This window comes from Saccopteryx bilineata, chromosome 11 (assembly GCF_036850765.1).
Source record: "Saccopteryx bilineata isolate mSacBil1 chromosome 11, mSacBil1_pri_phased_curated, whole genome shotgun sequence".
In the NCBI taxonomy this organism is placed as follows: Eukaryota; Metazoa; Chordata; class Mammalia; order Chiroptera; family Emballonuridae; genus Saccopteryx; species Saccopteryx bilineata.
In genome coordinates this window covers 16,450,510-16,475,068 of record NC_089500.1, presented here as the reverse complement: position 1 = coordinate 16,475,068, position 24,559 = coordinate 16,450,510, and the positions used below count along the sequence as shown (strand labels likewise).

Below are 24,559 nucleotides of genomic sequence, written 5' to 3'. Positions count from 1 at the left end.
AGAACTTTCTCAAGCAAAATGCCTTCTAGAGAGAACCAGCAAGAGAAACCAATCAGGTAAAATTCCTTTGGGCTCATGGTCCTTTTCTCTTTATAAAGCCCTTACAAGATAGTTCTGGATTTTGGGTGTTTGCCTGCCTTGGATTACCTGAGCATGACAAGTTTATGACAAATGTTGAACAGACATGATTATGAGCTGTGATTTAGGAGGAAGAGAAGTGGTGTCTTTTGCTAATGAACCTTATCTTTCTGCTCAAATTATGTGTATCTTCCATTCCCATGTCTTGACATGTGACTAAATGAAGGAACTGGATTAAAACAGTATGGGCGGATATCTTGTTCCTGCACATGCCAAATATTTTCTTTCTCTTCCTCTATGGACATGTCTGATGAAGTGCATGATGTAGAGACAGACCACAAACCATTCTAGTTTCTGCAGCAAAGAACACAATGTATCTGTTTCAAGGTCATTTCCTGATAATGATATCTTTCAGTAAACTTGAGGCAGAGTCAATGACTAGAAACTGAATTCCATTCCCAGTTTAGCTTCTTTTATCTGTCTCCATATATACAAGACGTAAAAATTTCATGCATATGGTTGATTTTTAGTAAATGTTGAATTGCCTTGACATTCTCTTTTAAAACTGAGGATAGACTGTGTTTTTGATAGTTTGGTAAACTGGGTATATCAGTTGACTAAATGCACAGTGATCATGAATTCAGAGACTGTAGAGCTGCAGTGAGATCTGAAATTTTAAATTTTGATCATTTCAATTCACTTAGAAGCATCTTTAGAGGATCAACTACACGTGAAATTCTAACATTCAGCAAAAACTTGATGAAAAAGAAATCTAAGGTTCAGTGACTTTCAGAGAGCTTCATGCTTGGCAGTCCATGGAAAGTGTGGACTCACTTGGAAAAATAAGAAAAGACATCCATGAAACCACAATTTGAGTGACTCTAGTCGTTTGGAATTGGGTTTTGGCCCAGAATCCAAAGGATAATGCTGTGACAGCAACCAGGAAATTATAAGTCGAGTTTTCTCTAAAGGCCATGAAAGAAGAAAGAAGTAGAAAGCAGGTCAACTTCTCAATGTTTCATTACTTCTCTTAGCGTTTTTATTTAATTCTGAGAATTGAGCTGAAGTATCATACTCCCTCATGCTTGACAATGCAGTGGGTTCTCTTCAGGTGTATTACTGTCAAGTACGCCTTATCCTGGTTGACAGACTAGCCTTTTTAAACTCACAATGATACATAGCTCTCGTAATGAGTTTATCCAATTCCCCTTTATCCAGCCCAGGCCTTTCAGGATCTCACTACTAATGTTTTCACCTCATTTCATCCCCTTTCTTCAGATCACTTTCATTTGAATTTTTTGGTAGCTTTTTGCCTGAGGCTTTTTGACATCTGAAATCCAGTAATGCAAACACGTCTTTATATGTTCCAGCTGAACAAGTTGATATTTCCCCTTTACTCTTCGCCATCTTATTGCATCGTTTCAGCACACAGCTTTGGACTTAGTGTTAGCCAATGTGCAGATAATTCTATATTTAATTAAATGTCGCTAGTAAAAGGCAGGGTGGTTTTCCCAAGTTAATTATTTACAATAGCGTTTAGCATCTGAAGAGCTCTACAAATGTGGGCTGAGACCAGTCACAATACAGATCTTTAGAAGGTCATATATTGGGAAGAGAGGTGGGGGTTTGACTTTGGACCCCCCCCTTTTTCTCAGTGTCCCTCCATCTACCCATTGACCTTATTCTGTGAAGTTTCTTCTCCATTTTCTCATTCAGATTTCATTAGTATAGATATGCCTTATTCTAATCTTTGCCTCTTTTTCTTAATCCATTCAACAAAATATGCTTTTTGTTCTTTTTGCTAATAAAAATTTGCCTTGGAAGACTTAGTTTTAGGTGACTATGGGAGGTAATGACTTTGATGAGTTAACTTAATCAGCACAAATGAGTAGACTAGTTAAGATATTACCTCCTTGGTTACTTCCTGCCCTAATACAATGAACATTGCTTCTTTTCACTAGACCCATAAGGAATGTCTATTGTATGAGGCTTTCAGTAAGGACTTCAGGCATCATGGCAAAGCAGATACTAGGACCCAAGAAAGTCTTTGTGTATTCCTCAAAAAAAACTGTCTACAGAGGCCATTTTTAGAGAACAAATACGGTGGGAAATACAGGAAATAATGAGGTTTCCTAGAAGTTGGCCTTGGTATCACATAGGATAAGGTCAATCATAACTTGATTTTAAAAAGATACGGAGGTCGAAAAATAAATCAAGTATGTTACAATTTTTTCTAAACCTCTATAGGATCTCTATAATATGGGTTCTGAAAATTCAGCTTAGTCAAAATTTGTCTGTAGGCGGATCTGTCTTACTGAGTGTTTAATTTTCCTCTGTCCAGGGATCAAATCCAAAATGAAAACAGGGGTTCAACAGCAAACTTCATTCTTCGGTTTACATAGAATGTAAAATTTTATTTGCATCCTATGTTGATGAAGCTTTCTGAAATTTTCCAGAAACACATGTCATTTTTTATACATTTAAAAACATGATTTTTAAAAAATTATTATTATTAAATTTAATGCAGTGACATTGATAAATCAGGGTACATATGTTGAGAGAAAATATCTCCAGATTATTTTGACATTTGATTATGTTGCATACCCCTCACCCAAAGTCAAATTGTCTTCTATCACCTTCTATCTGGTTTTCTTTGTGCCCCTCCCCTCCCCTCACCCCCTCTCTCTCCTTCCTCACCCCATCCCCCCCCACCCCCGTTACCATCGCATTCTTGTCCATTGTCTGAGTCTCATTTTTATGTCCCATCTATGTATGGATTCATATAGTTCTTAGTTTTTCTGATTTACTTATTTCACTCCGTATAATGTTATCGAGGTCCATCCATGTTATTGTAAATGATCCGATGTCATCATTTCTTATGGCTGAGTAGTATTCCATAGTATATATGTACCAAAGCTTTTTAATCCACTCGTCCTCTGACGGACACTTGGGCTGTTTCCAGATCTTCACTATTGTGAACAATGCTGCCATAAACATGGGGGTGCATTTCTTCTTTTGGAACAGTTCTATGGTGTTCTGGGATATATTTCTAAAAGTGGGATAGCTGGGTCAAAAGGCAGTTCAATTTTCAATTTTTTGAGGAATCTCCATACTATTTTCCACAGAGGCTGCACCAGTCTGCATTCCCACCAGCAGTGCAGGAGGGTTCCCTTTTTTCCATATCCTCGCCAGCACTTATTCTGTGTTGTTTTATTGATGAGCGCCATTCTGACTGGTGTGAGGTGATATCTCATTGTGATTTTAATTTGCATTTCTCTAATGATTAGTGATGTTGAGCATTTTTTCATATGCCTATTGGCCATCTGTATGTCCTCTTTGGAGAAGTGTCTATTCATTTCTTTTTCTCATTTTTGGATTGGATTGTTTGTCTTCCTGGTATTGAGTTTTACAAGTTCTTTATAAATTTTGGTTATTAACCCCTTATCAGATGTATTGTTAAATATGTTCTCCCATTGTATAGTTTGTCTTTTTATTCTGTTCTTATTGTCTTTAGCTGTGCAAAAGCTTTTTAGTTTGATATAGTCCCATTTGTTATCCTGTCTTTTATTTCACTTGCCCATGTAGATAAATCAGCAAATATATTGCTCTGAGAGATGTCGGAAAGCTTACTGCCTATGTTTTCTTCTAAGATGCTTATGATTTCACGGCTTACATTTATGTCTTTTATCCATTTTGAGTTTATTTTTGTGAATGGTGTAAGTTGGTGGTCTAGTTTCATTTTTTTGCAGGTAGCTGTCCAATTTTCCCAACACCATTTATTAAAGAGACTGTCTTTACTCCATTGTATGCTCTTACCTCCTTTGTCAAATATCAGTTGTCCATAGAACTGTGGGTTTATTTCTGGGTTCTCTGTTCTGTTCCATTGCTTTATATGCCTGTTCTTATGCCAGTACCAGGCTGTTTTGAATACAATGGCCTTGTAGTATAACTTGATATCAGGAAGTGTGATACCTCCCACTTTATTCTTCTTTTTTAAGATTGCTGAGGCTATTCATGTTCTTTTTTGATTCCATATAAGTTCTTGGAATATATGGTCTATATCTTTAAAGTATGTCATTGATATTCTGATTGGTATTGCATTGAACTTATAGATTGCTTTGGGTAATATAGACATTTTAATGATGTTTATTCTTCCTAATCATGAGCACGGTATATGCTTCCACTTGTTTGTATCTTCCTTGATTTCTTTTATCAATGTTTTATAATTTTCCAAGTACAAGTCTTTAGTCTCCTTGGTTAAATTTACTCCTAGGTACTTTATTTTTTTTATTGTAATAGTGAAGGGGATTGTTTCCTTAATTTCTCTTTCTGACTGTTCATTTTTGGTGTATAAAAATGCCTCTGATTTCTGAGTATTAATTTTATATTCTGCCACTTTGCTGAATTCATTTATCAGGTCCAGTTGTTTTTTGAATGAGATTTTAGGGTTTTCTATGTACAATATCATATCATCTACAAATAATGATAGTTTTCCTTCTTCTTTTCCAACTTGAATGCCTTTTATTTCTTCTTCTTGTCTGATTGCTGTGGCTAGGACTTCCAGGACTATGTTGAATAAGAGTGGTGAAAGGGGGCACCCCTGCCTTGTTCCTGATCTTAAGGGGATTGCTTTTAATTTTTACCCATTGAGTATGATGTTGGCTGTGGGTTTCTCATAGATGGCTTTTATCATGTTGAGGTATGTTCCCTGTATTCCCACTTTGCTGAGAGTTTTGATCATGAATGGGTGCTGGATTTTATCAAATGCTTTTTCTGCATCTATTGAAATTATCATGTGGTTTTTCTCCTTCCTTTTGTTTATGTGATGAATCACATTGATTGATTTACGAATATTGTACCTGCCTTGCCTCCCCAGAATAAATCCCACTTGATCGTGGTGTATGATTTTTTCCATGTATTATTGGATCCGGTTTGCTAATATTTTGCTGAGGATTTTAGCATCTATATTCATCAGGGATATTGGCCTACAATTTTCTTTCTTTATGTTGTCTTTGCCTGGTTTTGGAATCAGAATTATGCTTGCCTCATAAAAGGAGCTTGGAAGTCTTCCTTCCTCTTGAATTTTTTGAAATAGCTTGAGAAGGATAGGAGTTAGTTGAAAACATGATTCTTGATCTTACTATAAGTACTGGTTATTTGTATTATGTATCCTTCAAAGTTGATGCCCAGAGTCCTGTGCTGCCCCATGGAGAGCTTTGCATATGGGATTACTGCATGTGATCATGAACAAGAAGACCAATATCAGATGGGGAGAAGGGCATACAAAAAAAGTTAAAATAGGGTGATGCCTAGAAAGTGAATGGGAGCCTTCTTTAGATTCAGGGGCCCCGCAAGATCTGTCTGATGAAAGAACATTGAAACTCAGAAATGAATGCTAGTAAGGAAACAGCTGATGACTATTGGGGGGAGGAGGACAGGTGACAGGCAGAGGAAACAGTCAGTGTGCAGGCCCTCACACAGGGTGAACTGTGGCTCCTGCAGAAAACAGGGAAGATCAGGGAAGGACAGCCAGATCACACAGCCCTTCAGGGCAGAAGGACCTGGGGTTTTGTATCCAGGTTGGGGGGATGCTATTGGGATAGTGATGTAGTCTAACAACATTTCTAAAAGGTAATTGCTGGTTGTGTGGGGAATGGATGAGGGAAAGGCAGAACCGGAAGCACGAAGACAAGGTCGGTGGCTCTTGTTAAGTGCAGTGAACATACAGTTTATTCAAATTAGGGCCTTTCTGAGAGTGGCAGGAGACGCTGCTAACAGAACCGTGGTAAAGACTGGGCCTGTGGTGGGCATACCAGGGCACGTGGTTGCTTTGGCTGTTACAGTTGTCGGTAGGATAGTGGTGGGGCCTTTCATGCCATTTCATTTAGTCCCGCAATAAACTCTGCATGCCCAGTGCATAGTACCTGCCCGATAAGTGTTGAGTGAGCAAGTAAATGAGTAAATCTGGGGAAGCTTAGAATCCTTGCTTTCTAAGTGGAACTGTGCTGCAAGTGTAATGTGAGGTCTAATTTTGATTATAAAACCCATGTTCTTTCTCTAGTTTCTTGCCTAACACCTCATTATCTCTGCTCTTAAATGTTTCTAAACTGTCTCACATGTATTTCCTCCTTCTTCTTTCATTTTGTCCTCTCTCCCGGGCTTAGTGTTCTACATGCAGAGGTTCTGGAAATGCCTTTGCTCTACTAGTTTTTTATCAAAAGCAGAAATTGGAGAGGTCTTTGATAGTGCTGAGTCCCCAGGCAACTTTTTTGATCTTTTCTCTGAAGCACCTTGTGCCACATTTAATGCCCAACTTCCTAAGGCCCCACCTGGGCTCTCTGTCAGAGTCCATTTAGCGAAGCTGATGGAATGTGGGCCTCATGCCCCACGCACTTCTACAAAGAGCTTTCTTCTCTGGCCTCTTCTGCCCACCTGGGGGGTAGTACCCCTTACTCCCCAGTAAAGGGAGCTCGGCTTCATTTCTGTAGTACCCACGCCACTCTTGCCAGGTTAAAGTAGCTTTCGCAGGTTGAATAACTTGCACCAAATTCTCAACAACAACAAAAAAGATGATCACATTCTCCTACTTTAAATTATGGGCATAGAAAAATTCCAATGTGTATATAATATTTTACAAAATTTGTATTGTAGGCTGTTTCTGTTTCTCGCTTACTCCATAAACATTCAAGCAGACTTTATCTTCTGACAAGATCAAGTTAAATAAAAAAGACTGGCTTTAGGGAGTGGATGCACAGGCTTCAAGATCTTTCCATGCTTGATGTACCTGTGCGTGCCTGTGTATGTGTGTGTGTGTATGCATGAGTATGTGTGTGTGTGTACATGCCTGTGTCTCGTGATGACTTGGCTCATCTTTGCAATTAATACCTGATGTAACCCAGTCAATGCTATGCTGGAGAAAAAAGTGTTTCAGCTTGCATTCTTATACTCATTCCTCATATTTTATCGTATTTATTTGTATTGCTTAAGAAAATGTAAACCTTTCCCACATGAGATGTAGTATATCATTTGCTGACACTTGTAAAACTATTCAGTTATTCAATAAGGACACCTTATCTGTAGATGAACTTATGAGACTAGTTTCTGTTTAAGATCCTAAGACAAGTCAGGTGTTTTAGAAGTTGGAAGATTTTTCAGGTGAACAATATCATACATAGTCCCACCCTCTACTTCATTAGGGGAAATAAAGTAGACTTAATATTAGCCTGTGTTAAGCTGATTAACAATATTAGCCTGTGTTTGTCATTGTGTAAATATGAACTAGACGATCAACTGCTGATATTATCAGAGAAGGGCAGAGTCAACTTTGTTTTAAAATACAAACTCCCTAATAGTCAATGGTATATTCACTTTCACCTTACCATATTTAACAGAAATATATAGACAGTGCAAATGTGAAACTTTTTGGGTTTTTTTTCCTGTATAACTAGAATTTATACTCCTGAAATGTAACATGCAAGCATTTAGCTTTCACAGTTTGCCTCTCGTAATACTAATACCGACCCAGCAGGGCTCCGATGTCAGCAGGGAAACCTTGGGTTTGGCCATGGGAACATCTCACTTGTGTTAAGGTCACTGGAACCTTAAAAATAAAACAGTGAAAAAAAGATATTTGGATTTTTCTTTTTAAACTTGATGAACATGATGTAAGAAGAGGATTTTTGCATGTTGAAAAAAATAGACTGATTTCTAATAATTTCTTTGGGACATAGACTTTAATAAACTGAAAAGTGTTAAATATAGCAACCGTATCCTTTATGACAGATATCTTGTTGTGATTTCTTTTCCCACTAAAATGCCAACATTTACCTTTTGTTATTTGACTTAATGTAGTAAATTCTGATATCTGTCCATTTGATCAAAAATACCAGAAAGTAAAATGTGAACTTCTAATGGAAAATGTGATGTTTCTTCGTGGGCAGGAGTGGAGTTCAGGGAGGTAATCCATATAACAGAGATGAGATACCATATAACCCACTTTGTGTTCTTATGGCATACTATAAGCTTTCCTCTCAGTTAAGATCAACTCTGCAAAATACAGGCAAAGTTAATGTCCTAAGAGCTGTCTTGTAACAAGTCTTACTGTAGAAAACTCTTGGCATTTATTTCTTTGCTGAAGTAATGATTCTTTGCCAGTGAGAATAGTCGCTGTGGATTGGAGCAGTCAAGGGAGTATGTTTCCATGTGGAAGTCGCCTTTGCAGTTTAAGGAAAAGTTGGGCAAGGCATACTGTGTAATTCTGAGTAGCGACCTTATTTAAGTGAAATTTCAGTAAACCGTGTACACTTCTGAATATTTCATGGCTTTCTTAGCCCCAAATTGCTATTGACCCAAAAATGTTTGCCAACTCTAAAGAATACTTGTTAAGTGGAGAGCCACACACTGCCCTGCGTTAGGGTTCCCTCCATTAGCAGAACCTTAGGCTTGGGGGGAGGCGCGAGGCAGCTGCCTTCGGCTCTGTGCCCAGGAGACTGGAAAATGCCCCGGACAGCAGGGAAAGTTGGGCAGAGCGTGAATATCTTTGTGCTAATGATGACTTTTCTTTTCTCACCAGTAACAGCTGGGGGTGAAAGTTGTCAAAGACAAAATTATAAATGTTTTAGATTGGAAAATGCTAGGTGAGTTTCAGACATGGTCAATTTATTAGGTTACTGGCAGGAAGTAAACAATAGACTCATTAAAGCTGTAATTAGTCATTGTTGACATGTTGTATTTTAAATCAGGGCTCCAGGAGAGGAGAAAAGTGACAGAAATAATCTAAGTGCTTTGTTAAGTAGAAGCAAAACCAGCTTTTTGATATTTAGCTCTGTCTTTTCCTTAGGATTTCTATACCACCCTTTTTCTAAGAAATTCAGTGCCTTCATTTTAGGCTATAAAGTAACCAATGTTAATTGATTAATTATTTTATGTTTTTGTTATATTGCAGTATTAGTCAGAATATTTTTGTGGTTTTTTTGTTTTGTTTTGTTTTTTTTAATGGTTCACTGTATCTTGGCAAGTCAAGAGTGTAGGGGGAATTCATGGCAATGGAATGAGTTGAGACAGGTATTTTCTTACATACTTACAGATCAAACCTAAGAATTAAGGGTTAAGTAATTTGCCCATGGTCACATTTTGGGTAAATGGCTGAGTCAACTTCTAAACCCAGGGCTCTGGACACCAACAGCTGCCTCTTACTATTACACTATAGTCAACCTTGATTCTAGAGATCTTACCTCAGCAGCCAAGACCCCGTGCTCCCCAATGTCTTCTGCTTCCATCTAAGCCGAGTATCCTATAGTCAGTGACATTGAGTATACATTTACGGGCAGGACCAGTGAGTGCTCTGCTCATCCAGTCCCCCCTTTCCCCTCTTCCCATCAAGTTCCACCTCTCACCTCACTTCCTCCATAAAGCCTTCCTTGATTACTTCTACTCCTACTTGCTCATCCCTTATGAGTTTTTCTCCTTCTTTAAACACCTATTAATCTTAGAGCTCTAGACTTTTTGATGTAGAGCTCATTTCAAATAACTGACCAGATGAAGGGACTTAACATTTATTTCCTCCCCAACCACATTAGGATTAAGAACCATCTGTAATAGTCTTTCTAATTTCCCATTCAGCCTCATATCATACATATTGCAGGAATAAAATTCCGATTAACATAAATATCTGCATAATGTAGAAAGAGCCCTGTGAGACAAATAAGCACTTCCGTTGGACTAACTTCATTCTTTGTAGATGAACTCTTTTCCGGCGTTTCCGAAGCTCATAAAATGCTTCTTGTTAAATATCAGCTGAAATAATGACCAGCCAACACTCTTTTCCTAAAGAGGTCTTGGATTTCTTGTTTTTCTTACTCTTGGAGTTACCTAGGATTATATTTAACTGAGAACATTGTAATAATTTGGCACTCATTTTCATAGATTTGTGCCTATGAACCCATGCATGCTATCTAATTTGGCTTCCTTGTATCTCAGAGAGGCAGACTTTGTGGGCAGATATTTGGATTAGTATGTCCTTTCTCAGATAATGAAGCAAAGCAGTAGAAGTTGGCATAACTTCCTCAAAGCCGTAGCCAGCTGGAACACGAACCCAGTTTGCAAGATGATTAGGCTAACATCTGAAAACTTAGCAAAACATCTTTTAAAGGAGCATCTCTTAAACTTAAAACCTTATCTTTTTTCTACATGGAGACATTGTTTAAGAGTAGATGCATGTGTATGTGTGTGTGTATATATATATATATATTCTTGCATATTTCACATATACATATATCACATATACACTTTATGTCCTTGCATATATCCCCATAACTCTACAGAGAAAAGAGATGGATAGACTAGAAAGGAACTGTCCAGTGCCTTGTGCTGGTAGGCCCATTGAGGCAGGTGACCATGGTAGGAAAGGACCATCTCCCCCACTCATCACTGTCTTAGAAGAAGATAGGTCTTCACGAATGTGGTCCACTCTTTACTCTTATTAGCTATAGTATGAGAATGAGGTTACCTCTAGCTATTCAAATTTAGAATCATTCACTGGCAGTAAGGAGTTTCTGGGGTAGGGCAATGGGTCTCAAACTTGGTTGTATGTTAGAATCAAACTGACCCTAGACCTACTTTGGGTTTCTCTGAATCTGAAACAACTACTTGATTTTGTTCCTACTGACCATTTACTCATCTGAAGCCAAAATCCTGCATTGCTTTAGCCATCCCTGAAATTTGGAGCTTGTCTGCTTAAACCATGCTGTTAAGCACACATTAATTAGGGGGTTTGCTTTCTAGCTAGGGGTGCAGGTGAGCTTCAGAGATCAGGCTAGGTCACTGCTTCCGTGTTCTCAGCACGACTCCATCTGAACACTTGTCAATATTGTGCTACAAGTGGGAACAAAATAGTTTTGTGCTCGGCTGGTTCCTGCTAAGTTGTAATGATCCAATAAGTAGGGAAACACATGAATGGATCGATATTAGTAAACAGAATAGTTTCAGTGCTCTTTCAGTTCAGGTAAACTCCCCTACTCTGACCCTAAATATGAGGATTATTGACAAGCTACAGGGTTCTCAGTAAGAATACTTCAAGGACAAAGTTGGGTTTTAGCAACTTCAAGTTCAGAATTCCAATGTCTACTATAACTAGACTCCACAGCACTATGTCCCTGTGGGCAAATGGAAACTGGAATAAAATTGGAGATGAACTCATGAACAAAGAAGTTGTGGATATGCTTGAATTTAGAAGATAAAGAATAGGGGTAGAGGATATTCCAATGAAACATTATAATAGAAAATAGTATTACTGAACTGTGGGCTACAGTATGAAAATTGAAATAAACTTTTAACATAATAAGATTGCCACTTTCATTGGTTTCCTAAATCTTTCTACAAAGAAATGCAAATAGAATTAGAAATATTAAGTGGAAAAATAAGAATCAAAACGGAGATTCTAAATATTCTTGCAATAAAATGTAAAGGAAAAAAAAAAGGAAAAAATTCCATATAACTTCAAAAGATACCAAAATTAAACCAAAGGAAAAATTGTTAGTTTTGAAAACATATTTTTTGAGAAATAAATGTACTTATTGTCTTAGAAGTGAGTTTTTTTATGTGAGAATGATAAATTGATGGAGATAAATCAATTTAACACTGACTTGTGTTATAACTTTTACCCTTTATTTTCATGGTAAGCTGAAGTTCTACTCAATAAATTATTGGTTTATCTCTATTATATTAGATCCCTTGATCACAGAACAAAACAAAAACACTTTTATTTTTTAAAACACAATTGATCACTCCAGTACACACAATGACCATTGTCAGCTTAAATAAAAGTTGTTCGATTAACTTGATATTGACTTACATTTGCAATTTGGTTTGAATCTTCTATATATACTCAGATTCTTTCATTTTAAATAACCTTTCAGAAGAATTGGAATAAATATTCTCTTCTGTACACCTTTCTAACAGAACAAGATGCTATAGAATACGTCAAAAAATTATTAAAAAAGCATTTCCCCCTCTTCCATTCAGAAAATGCCTTTAGTTCTAGTGATGCACAGCCATCATAATTTAACCCAATCCCCAGGACATGAATGTGGTTTTGGAAAGCAGTGTTTGAAGGTTGGTAATTGAGAACCACCCTCAGGCTTTTAGTCAGACAATGGAAGTGCTTACTAAGAGAATCCCAGGCCTCAAAAATGGACCTGCTGTAGCCCAACACAAACCAATCAAAAACCAATAAATGAGGACAATAAAACTTTTGTCCACTTTATTGCTTGTTGGTTTTGTTAAGACTTTCTACCCTGAATACAAAATAATATCACTAATATGTTGTTTGTCTACTATTTTAAGCTTTTCACAGCGCCTTAGGAATATTATGTTTGCTTTTATTAATTTAATAAGTTCAAGTCACGAGGTCATGGTTTGTCATGGTGTTCTTTAGATTATTACTTGGAGAACAAGTTAAGAGCACCGGTTTGCATGGTTAAGTCCATCTGCATAGCAGTCATCCATACCTAGATGTAAAATCTATTAAGCTTCCAACTGGAGAAAGCAGAGTGTATCCTCAGAACTATGCAAAGTCAGAGGTGTGTTGGACGGACAAGTGGATGCCTCGATGGCGGAGCCCAGTCCTCTGAGCCCGGACCTGCTCATCTGACAAGTTTATAAACTCTGCCAGCACAGATCTCACTTTCAAAAATTATTGTCCCTCTGTGTGTCATCTTTCCCCCAGGTTATCTGGAATTGCTCTTCTGAAATATGAATATTCTATTTGAGAAGCTTTTTTATACTCTTGTGCAACTTAAAATTGAAAAATGAGCTCAGGAAACCAGACCTGGAAAGTACTAAGTAATCAATTAATCTAAATATTTCCTTACGGATGAGGAAGAATACAAATCCTGAACTTGGAGGAACACCACTTCCACCAACAGCTCTATGATCAACCAATCAATCATGACATTTGCACAGCTCCGAGAAGTTTAAATATATGTGTGTGTTCCTACTATACTATTGTGGACCCAGCAGTGCATAGAGGATATTAATTTCTTGAACTAATGGAATTTACTTTGAACAAGAAAGAAGCATAGCAGGGAGGAAGAAAAGGAGAGAAACTATGAGCAACTTTGAAATTTTCTAACAAGGAAAATCATGTTCCTATTAATACCCAGTGAATATTTTTTCCCCATAGAATGAAAATATTTCTAGTGTCTATCTATCTAACCCACTTTTCCTTTTTTAATATATATATATATTAAGTGAAAGGTATGGAGGCAGAGATAGCCTCCTGAATGCACCTTGACCAGGATCCACCCACCCTTACAGGGTGATACTCTGCCTGTCTGGGGCCGGTGCTCCGTTGTCCAGCAACTGAGCTATTTTAGTGCCTGGGGCAAGGCCACAGGGGCCATCCTCATTACCCAGGGCCAACTTGCTCAAAACGTTCAAGCTATGGCTGTGGGAGTGGGAGAGGTGGAGAAGCAGATGGTCACGTCTCCTGTATTCCCTGACAGGGAATTGAAACTGGGACTTCCACACACCAGGCTGATACTCTATCACTGAGCCAACTAGCAAGGCTTCTAACCCACTTTTCATTTTGAATTATAATGAGCCTTGGATTTCCCTGTGTTAGAAACTGTCACCCCACCAGTGGCATGATTTATCCGTAAACTGAAGGCTAGCTCACCTGATTACTTAGATTTCCGTCTACCTTTAAGATCATTCATTAAACAGAGCCTTGTGGGTGTTTTGAATATTTTCCCTACTCAGCCCCATACCTTCCCACACAGGGCTCTAAGGATGACACAGTGGTTTCTGTATCTAAAAGACCTCCTGGCTTGTGTGGTCTTGCTTGTGACACAGTGATAATGGTGAGGAGTCAGACACACTTCCTGAACAACAGCAGCCTTCTGGCTCTTTCCTCCCTTTTGGATCCACAGAACCAAGAACTGACCAGACCATCAATCATTGTGCAGGAATAAATAGTACTGCTCAACTTGTCAGCCTTCTGATCTTTCCCAGATCATTTTTTTAGCCCCATTCTTGGAAGAGGAAACCTTGCCAAGGCTTTTATTTTTCTTTGTGGTGTTGTATTTGCTGTGCTAAGGATAGAATATTGAGATCATATGATTTTAGGACTCTGAAAACCACATGATAATAAAAGAGGAACCAAATTAAATGCAAAAGCATTATATATGGAGAGATATAGATATGAGTAGTGGTATGAAAAGAGAAATAAATTTTGTTTTTGAGAGAAACTTAGAGGTGAATTATCATCTTGTGCCTAGCTTAGTATGTCAATTTCTTTAGTCTATTAGAGACACTAAGTAGAGATTTTCCACAGTGCCAAGCTTTGCATTCATTTCAGGTGCCTTTACTTCCAGGAAAGCGTAGTGTGGGCCACAGTGGAATAGCTGCATGTGAGCCAGGGTCATTCACTCTGGATTAAAGCCTGACTGGGAGGCACCCCCAATATTGCCCAGACAAGTTCATGTACAAACAACACAGAACGAATTGGCTCCGATCAAAAATGCATGGTAGGTCATGTAGTTGTTAAATAACGATAGTTTCATTCTACAAGTGGAAGGTAATCTCCCAGCAGAGATCCTAGCCCCTCCCCTTGGACCTGACCCTGTCCGGTGCTATGGGCTTCTCTTCTGCTACAGAATCTTCTCAGATCACTGGAGTCCATCAGGACCACTGTTCCATTTGAACTAGAATCACAACTACTTGACTTATTTATAAGTTGATCATGTTCCATCTTGTAAAGTTATATTGCATTTTCTTGCATCCTTATTTAAGTTTTAAGTGCATGCATACCTTGTCAGGAACTATATAGATTATGAATGACACTTTTTGAATCTTTGAACCTGGCATTCTGTATTGAAGATATGTAACTAGATTCCCTCAAGACTTAGCCTTTGTTGACACTGTCACAAAAACATTACAAAACACATAGTTAACTTTAAGCAAAATTTTAAAGTATCCTGATCTGTCTTCTTGATTACATTATTTTATTTTTCTAGGTAGCCATTGGCTTCTGTTTCTTCTCCAGATGATCAATGTTTGTGTCCAGGGAAAAAATTGGCTCTGGTCACTTTTATCATAGTTAGAATAATATTAATCACTTTATTTTCCCATTAGAATTAGCAGTTTCACCCAGTTCTACTAGTGAAACAACAGTCTTTATCATCTTTTGAAAGAGCTTTATATGGGCAAGCTTGGGAGGAAAGAACAGAAGATAGAGTGATGGTGGTGGTGATAGGCCTCAAGTGGGAAGAAATCGTATGACTTTTGCAGTCATCTCTTCTAGCAACCCATTGGCTCAAAGACTGGAAGCAGCAACATCTTCAACAACAAAGTCCTGGTAAGATATTTAGAGCCACTCAGATTCAGAACTGGGCACTGCAGGGCAATAAACTAATGCTGAGATTTTCCAAGAAGAATTTGATGCCAGTAGTTGAGATATCTGTTTCCTTTTAATAAGGAAGACTGGTTGTTGATGGCCTATCCTCCTGAGCAGTAGTTATACTTTGTATAGATATTAAAAGACAAAAAGTAAATAAACATTAATGGCCAGTAAATATTTACCCTGAGAATCCTAACTCAGTGAAGAAAGCATCCTATGGAGAATGAAAGCTGTAGCATAAGATTATGTGTTGGCAACTCTTCAAACCCGTTCCTCAAAAACCATTCGTTAATTAAAGAAACATAAATATATAGTAAATTTAGTAGTATTTGGCAGCAGTATGGTTCAAATTCTAAAAAATTCTAAAGTAAAATATTCACAAATCTCTCAAATGATGTAATGATACTGATTTACTAAGTACCTAATTATCATCTTTATTATTATTTATCCAGAGGCATAAAACCTTTTCCTTTTGATCACTCACTAGGGACAATGTGAAAAAAAAAATTGTCTTGTTTAAATTGATGAACATACATGACATTTTCTTGCATGTAGAAAATTTTTACAATTTTCTCACAATTTTAAAATATGTCCCTGGAATAACCTATTATTGAATTTAATTTTAATCACTTCAGAACTCCTGAAAAGAGGAAGGATTTCTGGATCCGTAGAGGTGGGGAAAATATTCCTTCTTCTCACACAGTGAGGAGAGAAACTTTTCCATTCTAGGAAAAGTACTGGCCTTCCCCTGCACCAGGTATGACAAAACCATGTCTGTAACCCATTGGTCAGGAAGTTGTACCACCTAGCAAAGCATCGTACTAAGCTCAAGATCAGAAACTTCACGATTCAATAAGTGATGGAGTTATTCAAATGCGGGGTGGTATTCTTGGTATTGGCCCTTGGCTCTTCTTTACTCTACAGTTGCCCCTCACTATATCGAGGTTCACTTTTCGTAGCCTTACTGTCTTGCAGATTTTTAAATTGTATGTATCTAATTTTGTATCACGGATTTTTTGCTATATCGCAGGATTTTGTGGGATATAGGTATTTTTATATATCTATTATTTTAATTATTTTTGCCATAAAATAAGCAATATAAATATGGGAAAGGCTAATAACAGTGTGGGAAAGGTTTATAAGAGTGTGGGGAGGGTTTATAAAACCTTACAATATATATATAAATAATAAAATAAATATAAGGTCCCTGCTGTGTGTGGATTTTTCCTATCTCTGCTGGGTGTTCTGGGACCTAAACCCCGCGACGGACGAGGGACCGCTGTAGTCACTGTAACAACAGAAGAAGGAAAAAAGACCGAGGCGGGAGAGGTTAGGGCACTGGAAGAAATTACAAGTGACATTATTCCTTCAGTCAGGGAAATATGAGCAGAATTACCATAATTATGCCTCTTAATACCTCCTCTTTTTCAAGGCCTGGAAATATGTATTTAGCAGACCTGCCATTGGAGAACAGAGGCTTTGGTATTCCAAAACAAGAGTTTTAAAACATTGCTTGCAAAATGACTTCAAATCAGTGTTTTCAGAGGTTGTCATCCCAGTTGTTAAATTTTTAAAATTAAAATTTGCACATGATAGAAAGCTCCTCCTGTCTGATTAAATACAAAGTGGTCCTCTAGGCTTTTCTCTTCCGCTCCCACAGTAACTGCAGTATCTCTCTAGCTTCCCTGTGGCATCTTGGTTGGGTTTTCTGTGCCCTATGAGTCTCTCCTTTTCCCAGTACTACACTCCTGATCCCAAAGGGCATCGGCTTTAAAACAAAATGTTCTGGCTCTTTAAGTTCTGCTATTGCTGTGGCAGTGGCTATTGTGGCTGTCATATAGACCTGATGTAAAAAGATTTGTGCTGAGTAAAATAATTGACGTGCTCCTGAAGCTGCTCAGAGCAAGTTCACTGGGAATTTGGCAGAATTAAGGCATTCATAGTTTGTAACCTTGAAACCTCAATTTACGTTGTGTTTTGAAAGACTGCAAAGAAAACCCCACTTCCATACAAATAAATTATTATTCCTCTTTTACACAGGCCCAACAAGACCATCACTATGACCGATGGGGACTATGATTATCTGATCAAACTCCTGGCCCTTGGAGATTCGGGGGTGGGGAAGACGACATTTCTTTATCGATACACAGACAATAAATTCAATCCCAAATTCATCACAACAGTAGGAATAGACTTTCGGGAAAAACGTGTGGTGAGTTCTTACCCATACTGTTAAACTGATTGCTGATACCCTGCCCCAGATAAAATAAGAATTAAGAAGCTATGCTTATTGCATTTAAGGCATCTGTCTTTTATCATGTGAAATTTATAACTTGTCACTTTATATTACTTTTTACTTTCTCAACTATAAATAACATTTTGCATAGAAAAATGTTGAGTGACACTATTGCTTGTCTCCAAATGTATACAGGGCAACTGAAATAACTTATGCATGTATATAGTGTGTTTTCTATGAATTCTGAAGAAATCCTTCAAAACTTGAATTTTGCAGGACCTGAAAGCATTAACTCTTAATGTGAGTTATGTTCTTCAATAAGAACAAGTGTTCATTTCCTACTCTTAAAAAAGATGTTGAAAGAGTGATTGGCAAATAGCTGGAACATGAGCTTTGTAAGTTCTTGCTGCATTTTTATTTATGTGTGGACTCAGCCATCAATCACTGGCTGAGTATGAACAGAATGTGAGACCAATCTATGCTATTTTCCAGGAAAAAGGAGTTTCAGTGAGAATCGCAACCACTTCCTTCTCCTCTGCTAGACGCTAATGACAGGAATAAGGATATTGTGACATGAGGGATGTGTAGCATAGGCACATAAGTTTAGCCAGATTTACTGCCACCCAAGGTATTCTTGATTGCCAAGATGGCTGTGGCTTCCAGTTGATGTCACAGATCTGTGCATGCCCCGAGAATTGAGGAAAAAAACAACAAAGTAAATGACGGGTGAGAAGTTTAACTCATGGTTTCTTATAATGTCCTGCTTGTTATCTGAAAGTCGATGTACTATATAGAGTGTAGTCTTAGCAAGCTTGCTTCTAACCCCTACAGGGTTTTTCTTGTACCTTCTTCCCTGCAGAATGCCCCCACTGGTCTAGCTATAGGTCCTTGCTCTGTTCCCTTTAAAACATTTCACCATGTCATACTTAAGAGAGCTGATGAAATATTCAAATTGTTATGCTTTGCTTAATAAGAAGTCAAAAGACCGTACTTTAAAATTTGTAAAGATTAAAAAAAAATACATTGGAAGAAATGGCTAATAAAGGACGACTGGAAATAGCCTATGTAAATTTAGTGGGAAATTCTGTGCATATGTCATAGCTAAGTCATTTTGAAAGTCCAATGCACAGGAAAATATCTTCAGGTATTTATAAGTCATTTCACTGTTTTTAAAATGCCTTTGCATATGTTATTTCATTTAAGTTTGCAGTAACAAAGTAGGGAGAGATTTTGCCTCTCAATTTTTAGGTACGAAAATAAGATTCTGAGAAGTTAAACAAACAGTTGATAGTTGAATCTAGAACTTGGGTCCTAAATCTGATATTTGCTGCCTCCATGAGGAAATGACAGAAGGTATCTAATTTAAGTTTGCAGTATGCCTAGATTGTGTTGAAAATCATACTTGTACTTGACATTTAAAAGTGAGAGTACATGTGATACTTCTGGGGAAAAAAACAGCAAATATTTATCCTGCACTATGAACTTTGATTATAGTAATTGAGAAAAACACATGTTGAATGAACCCAGGGAATCTGAATGATGACAAAACCCAAAGCAGTCTAAACTGATGCAAATCATGTCTTTCAGGTTTATAACACTCACGGGCCCAGTGGATCAGCAGGGAAGGCGTTCAAGGTGCACCTTCAGCTTTGGGACACTGCAGGACAAGAGCGGTAACAGTGAATTACTTTGTTTCTAGCTACAGATAGCTTGGAAAAAATAAACTTATTTATCTTAATTTTTATTTTTTCATTATAGTTTACTTTACATATTATCGTGTATTGGTTTCAGGAAATAACTTATTTGAGAGTAAAGGCCGTATGTGAACTTAAAACCACATTATATGCAACTCTTCCCCTGGTTTCAAAATAAGCATGTGTATTGAGAAATAAAAATAAATGATTTGTAGTTAATTAACCATGACTAGCATTGTGGGTTGGGTTCAGATTTCAAAAATGACATTTTCACAAACATCTGTGAAGATTCTTAGTATATACGTTGTCAGTGTACTTTATAATAGAAAAAGATAAACCAGAAAAACTTCTCCAGATTTTAATTAGATTAAGATAAGAAATGTACATGGTCACAAATGCTTCTCAAAGGAGAAGCTGAAGGAGAGAGAGGGGCTCAGACCTTTCCTTGTCTTTCTGTTCTTCCCCGAGCCTCTCTGTCCTGGGCCACGTGACTGGCTTTGTTCTCTGAGGTCTCGGACATGACATTGCTGTCCAGCTGCAATGTTCTACTCCCTTCCCACTGTACATGACCCACTCCTTTTCCCAGGTCTGGCTCCTGGTCCACCTCCACGGGGCCCTTTCTGAGCACCCCAACTGAAACACGCTGCCTCTTCCTTCCAGACCCCTACAAACTACTCCTCTACCACCCCTTAGTTAATTACCACCTTGTCATAAGGCAGATCTTTTATTTGTGTCTCTACCTGCTGTTCTTGGGTTGGTTCACTGGCAGCCTTGTCACCCCAACAAAACTGTCGGATTAAAGGGCAGAGTCTACACTCAGTTTTTCAGTGTAGTCCAGGAGGAGAGAAACTCAGTGGACAATAGTGTCGCTTGTGTAGAGCTGGAGATGCTGTGCCATTGTTTGATGAAAATATATGTCTCTGAGACATGGACAAGAGTGTGGTGGTTACCAGGGATGGGGGGAGGGAGGACATGGGAGGGAGGGAGGGAGAGAGTTAGGGGGAGGGGGAGGGGCACAGAGAACTAGATAGAGGGTGGCGGAGGACAGTCTGACTTTGGGCGAGGGGTATGCAACATAATTTAATGACAAAATAACCTAGACATGTTTTCTTTGAATATATGTACCCTGATTTATTAATGTCATCCCATTACCATTAATAAAAATATATTAAAAAAAAAAAAAAAAGAAAATATATGTCTCTGAGATGCAAGAGTTCAAAGTGCTCAAGACCCCAGGCTCATGAAGCTCTTCAATAGCAGATTAAATAAAAATTGGCAATAGATTGTCAAAAGAAGCTATTTAGAAAGCACATACCTCCATATTCTGCCTTGCATGTTTTAGAGTGTTTATGCTTGTAAACACTGCAGTTTTTGAAATGCGTCCAAAGCGTTCTCACTTTCAGTGAGTGTAAATGCCAGGATAGGTGCCGGGCCCTCTCGGTTTGCTTTTTTGACTGTGAATTCCATTTGCACACATCCTTCAACACGCTGCTGCTGCTGGAGTCATTCCGCGCAAGGATCTCTGTTCATGTGTCAGTTTGGTTGTCACAAAGATGTATGTTTTTTAGACTGATTTGATTCCTATTTGAAGAAGTAATATGAGAAAATGTGGTTCCCATATGTCTTCACACATGATATGTCAGCCTAAGCATGATGGCAGGCTTCTCTCATCTGTCCCCTGAAGACAGCTGCTCTGCAGAGGGAATGGGGAAGACTGAGGACAGTCTCCATAACAATGGGGCCATTGATTCCTTGAGCATTTCGCAGTGGGTAAATATAAGGTGTAGCTAAGCAACAAGACAAACAATGAATGCCTCACACCTCAACCCCGTGTGAAGACACCTGACAGCATACCCATATAAAATATGGTTATTATTGATAAGAGAGGTATTATGGAAAGGAGGGAAAATAATACCACTTATGTAAGCCTGAAGGGTACAGGGATCATTCCCAGTGCGGGACAATGAGAAATAATGTGATCCTGGGAACTGTATTCTTTTCTTTTTTATGGGGTCCTAGCTTTCTTCTTCCTATGAATAGAATGAGGTTGGTCGGTGAAGCTGGAAATCAATTACCTTCTGTCCAGAATAGGTCCTGGAAAGAAGGGAGATTAACAAGGGAACTGGGAGAGAAGGGTCCCTGTGATGAGCCTTGTCTGCACGGAGTATCCTATCCGCACTGAGTATTCTGTCCACACTGAGTATGCTGTCCACACTGAGTATTCTGTCTGCACTGAGTATCCTGTCCACACTGAGTATTCTGTCCACCCTGAGTATGCTGTCCTCACTGAGTATTCTGTCCACACTGAGTATGCTGTGCACACTGAGTATCCTGTCCACACTGAGTATGCTGTCCACACTGAGTATGCTGTGCACACTGAGTATCCTGTCCACACTGAGTGTCCACACTGAGTATCCTGTGCACACTGAGTATCCTGTCCACACTGAGTGTCCACACTGAGTATGCTGTCTGCACTGAGTATGCTGTCTGCACTGAGTATGCTGTCCACACTGAGTATGCTGTCCACACTGAGTAACCTGTCCACACTGAGTATCCTGTCTACACTGAGTATCCTGTCCACACTGAGTATCCTGTCTACACTGAGTATTGGGTCCACAGTGAATACCTGATTCACATTGAGTATCTATGCAAAAGTGTTTACCCCAAGCAAAACCACACAACAAGCATGTTTTTGTCATGTGCTGTGAGCAGTGAGAGGGGAACAAGGCAAGTCTTATCCTCAAATAAAACACACACACACACACACACACACACACACTCTCTCATACTCACACCCATGTGTGCACAGAGAGAAGAGAGAGTAGGCTGTTGTGATTGATTTAACCACACTATTGTGGTTGAGTAGGAGATAATTTTATGAGTACAGCTTGTCCCCAAAGAGAGGGATCCAATAAAGCACTATAATTTCTGTGAGCATCCAGTGACTAGTAGGAATACATCCACAGGAAAAAACTTGAGTATAATTTTTGGTATTTCATAATCATTATGATTATGTCTTAATAGAAATTTCCTAATTTAGAAATAAGTAGTTGTTAAAATATCTTTTCTCCATGCTTTAGTATCCAAAGAATTGTTCTTTATTGAAATCATTTAAATCTTTACTAATTTTTTATTCTTTGCTATTCTCTTTATTTCCTTTTTTCTCTTAATTTGACATACATGTAGAGAGCAAATACTGTGTTCAGGGTCATGAAAACATAAGGCACAGTCAGTTAGACACAGAGCTCCCTTGTTCTTGGAGCTTACAGTTTAGACTAAAATTTGGGCAAATAACAAACAATTGCAGTATAACCTTAGGACGGTAAAAGGAAAACAAAGGGTGATAGGCAGATGTACCAGAAGGAGCCCGTACTCTGGATGTAGGTGTTGGGAATCCTGCTTGGGGAGGTGGTGTCTCCTCTGATACCGTTATACATATATACCTAGGTATGTAGATATATAAACTCATACACAATGTATGAGTGAGTCTTTTTCAGGCTAAAGGGATAGGAGGTGAAGGAAGCATTAAGGCATGGTTACCTGCAGAGCGAACAGCATGTGTGAAAGCCCAGGGCCTAGAGTGAACTTTCTAAAGACTATAAGAAGATCAGCGAGTCTGTGGGTAGTCCCGGATGAAGCTGCCTGGGGGAGCGAGGGTCCGTGCACACAGAGCCTGGACAGCTTAGCAGAGAGCTCAGTCATCATCTTAAGAGCAATGCATCATCATTAGAATGTTTTTTAGTAGTGGATTTATATAATCATTGGGAAGAAACCAGGGAAGGGAAGGGTCCCAACCAAAACTGGGGCTAGGAAGCCTGTTGAGAAGGCTGTGGCAGTTACCCAGGTGAAAGAGCACGGTTCTAAACTGGGCAGTGCAAGGCAGGTGGGCGGAAGCGTGAGGGTCAGGAGGTACTGGCTGATGGTGTGCAGCAGGTGAAGGAAAAGGAGGATGGTAATTACATTGACAGGAGAAGAAATTGGCAGAGGAGGCCAGTTTGGTTTTAGGCAAGTGGAGTAGGAGGTATATTAGTTTCCTCCAAGTGGAAATATCCAACAAGTAATTGGGCACACAGTGTGAAGTCAGGAACAATGTAGATCTATAAATTTGGGGTTCAGCATATTGGTGATAATTGAGCCAAGAAATGGGTGAGATTACCCAGCGAATGTATGTAGAGTAAGACGGGGTTGAGAATAGAATCTTGAGAAAAGCAAAGATAGGTGACCATTTAAGATTAGGCCATTTAAGATAGAAGTGATATTCTTAATTTCCGAGTTATGTGCCTTTCTAAAAACCTGTTGCCAAATGTAATATCGGTATAATCCAACTTTCTCTGGTCCTAATGTGTGGTCTCTGGTTTCACTCATTCCTGACATTGCAGTGGATCTCAGCACATCTTCAGGTTTCCTGGGAATGTTGATGTGGAGGGCGTGGGAGCAGGGGATGACGGATAGTCTTTACACTGCCCATGAGATAGTGTAAAGAGAGAAAACCTTCCATTAGAAATGAGTGTTCTAACTTTCTCCAACAATTGAGTCTCTCTGACCTTCCCTCTGTTCCTTTAATCATGTTCTTCCTCCTTTCTTTCCTGCTTTCTCTCTTCCTCATGAGATGTGGATGCCACTCTTTAAATCCATAGAGTGCTTATAAAAGAGTTTTCTCACTGATGTTGTTTTTTCTACAAAAGAACTCTCGTTCCAGCTGCTAACAAGTTGTGGTTTATAATTTATAATCTGAGCACTCTTTTTGGGCTGCCAGGCGCCAAACTCTCTCCAAATATACTAGAATTGAAAAGTATAAGTTAAGGTCCCCATATTCTAAAGTGGCTTACATTTAATTGTAGACCACAGGATGCCCAAGAACCCATGAGTCCAAGGGGCTGTGTATGCAAGCGTGTGATCAAATGTTACAGATTATTTCTTAAAAAGAATCGACCACCAGATGGCCTCCCTGGCTCTTCGGCCATCTTTCTGAGTCATCTCCCATTCTGTAGGGTAATCCATAAGGTATACCATGGAGATGTCATATTTAAAGGGGAAATAGCCTGACCTGTGGTGGCGCAGTGGATAAAGTATTGACCTGGAACACTGAGGTCACTGGTTCAAATCCCTGGGCTTGCCTGGTCAAGGCATATATGGGAGTTGATGCTTCCTGCT

At 38.7% G+C, this 24,559-nt stretch overlaps 1 protein-coding gene across 3 annotated transcripts in view; it reads left to right on the top strand.

The window, feature by feature from the left end:
• Positions 1-24,559, top strand: part of RAB27B (RAB27B, member RAS oncogene family) — a 134,924-nt gene that overhangs the window by 99,879 nt on the left and 10,486 nt on the right. For all 3 annotated transcript variants that reach the window (XM_066246341.1, XM_066246340.1, XM_066246342.1), the window contains 2 exons: positions 17,516-17,687; positions 19,299-19,384. In XM_066246341.1, the coding sequence (XP_066102438.1) occupies positions 17,535-17,687; positions 19,299-19,384 (239 nt within the window). In that variant the 5' untranslated portion in view covers positions 17,516-17,534. The remainder of the gene's footprint in view (positions 1-17,515; positions 17,688-19,298; positions 19,385-24,559) is intronic.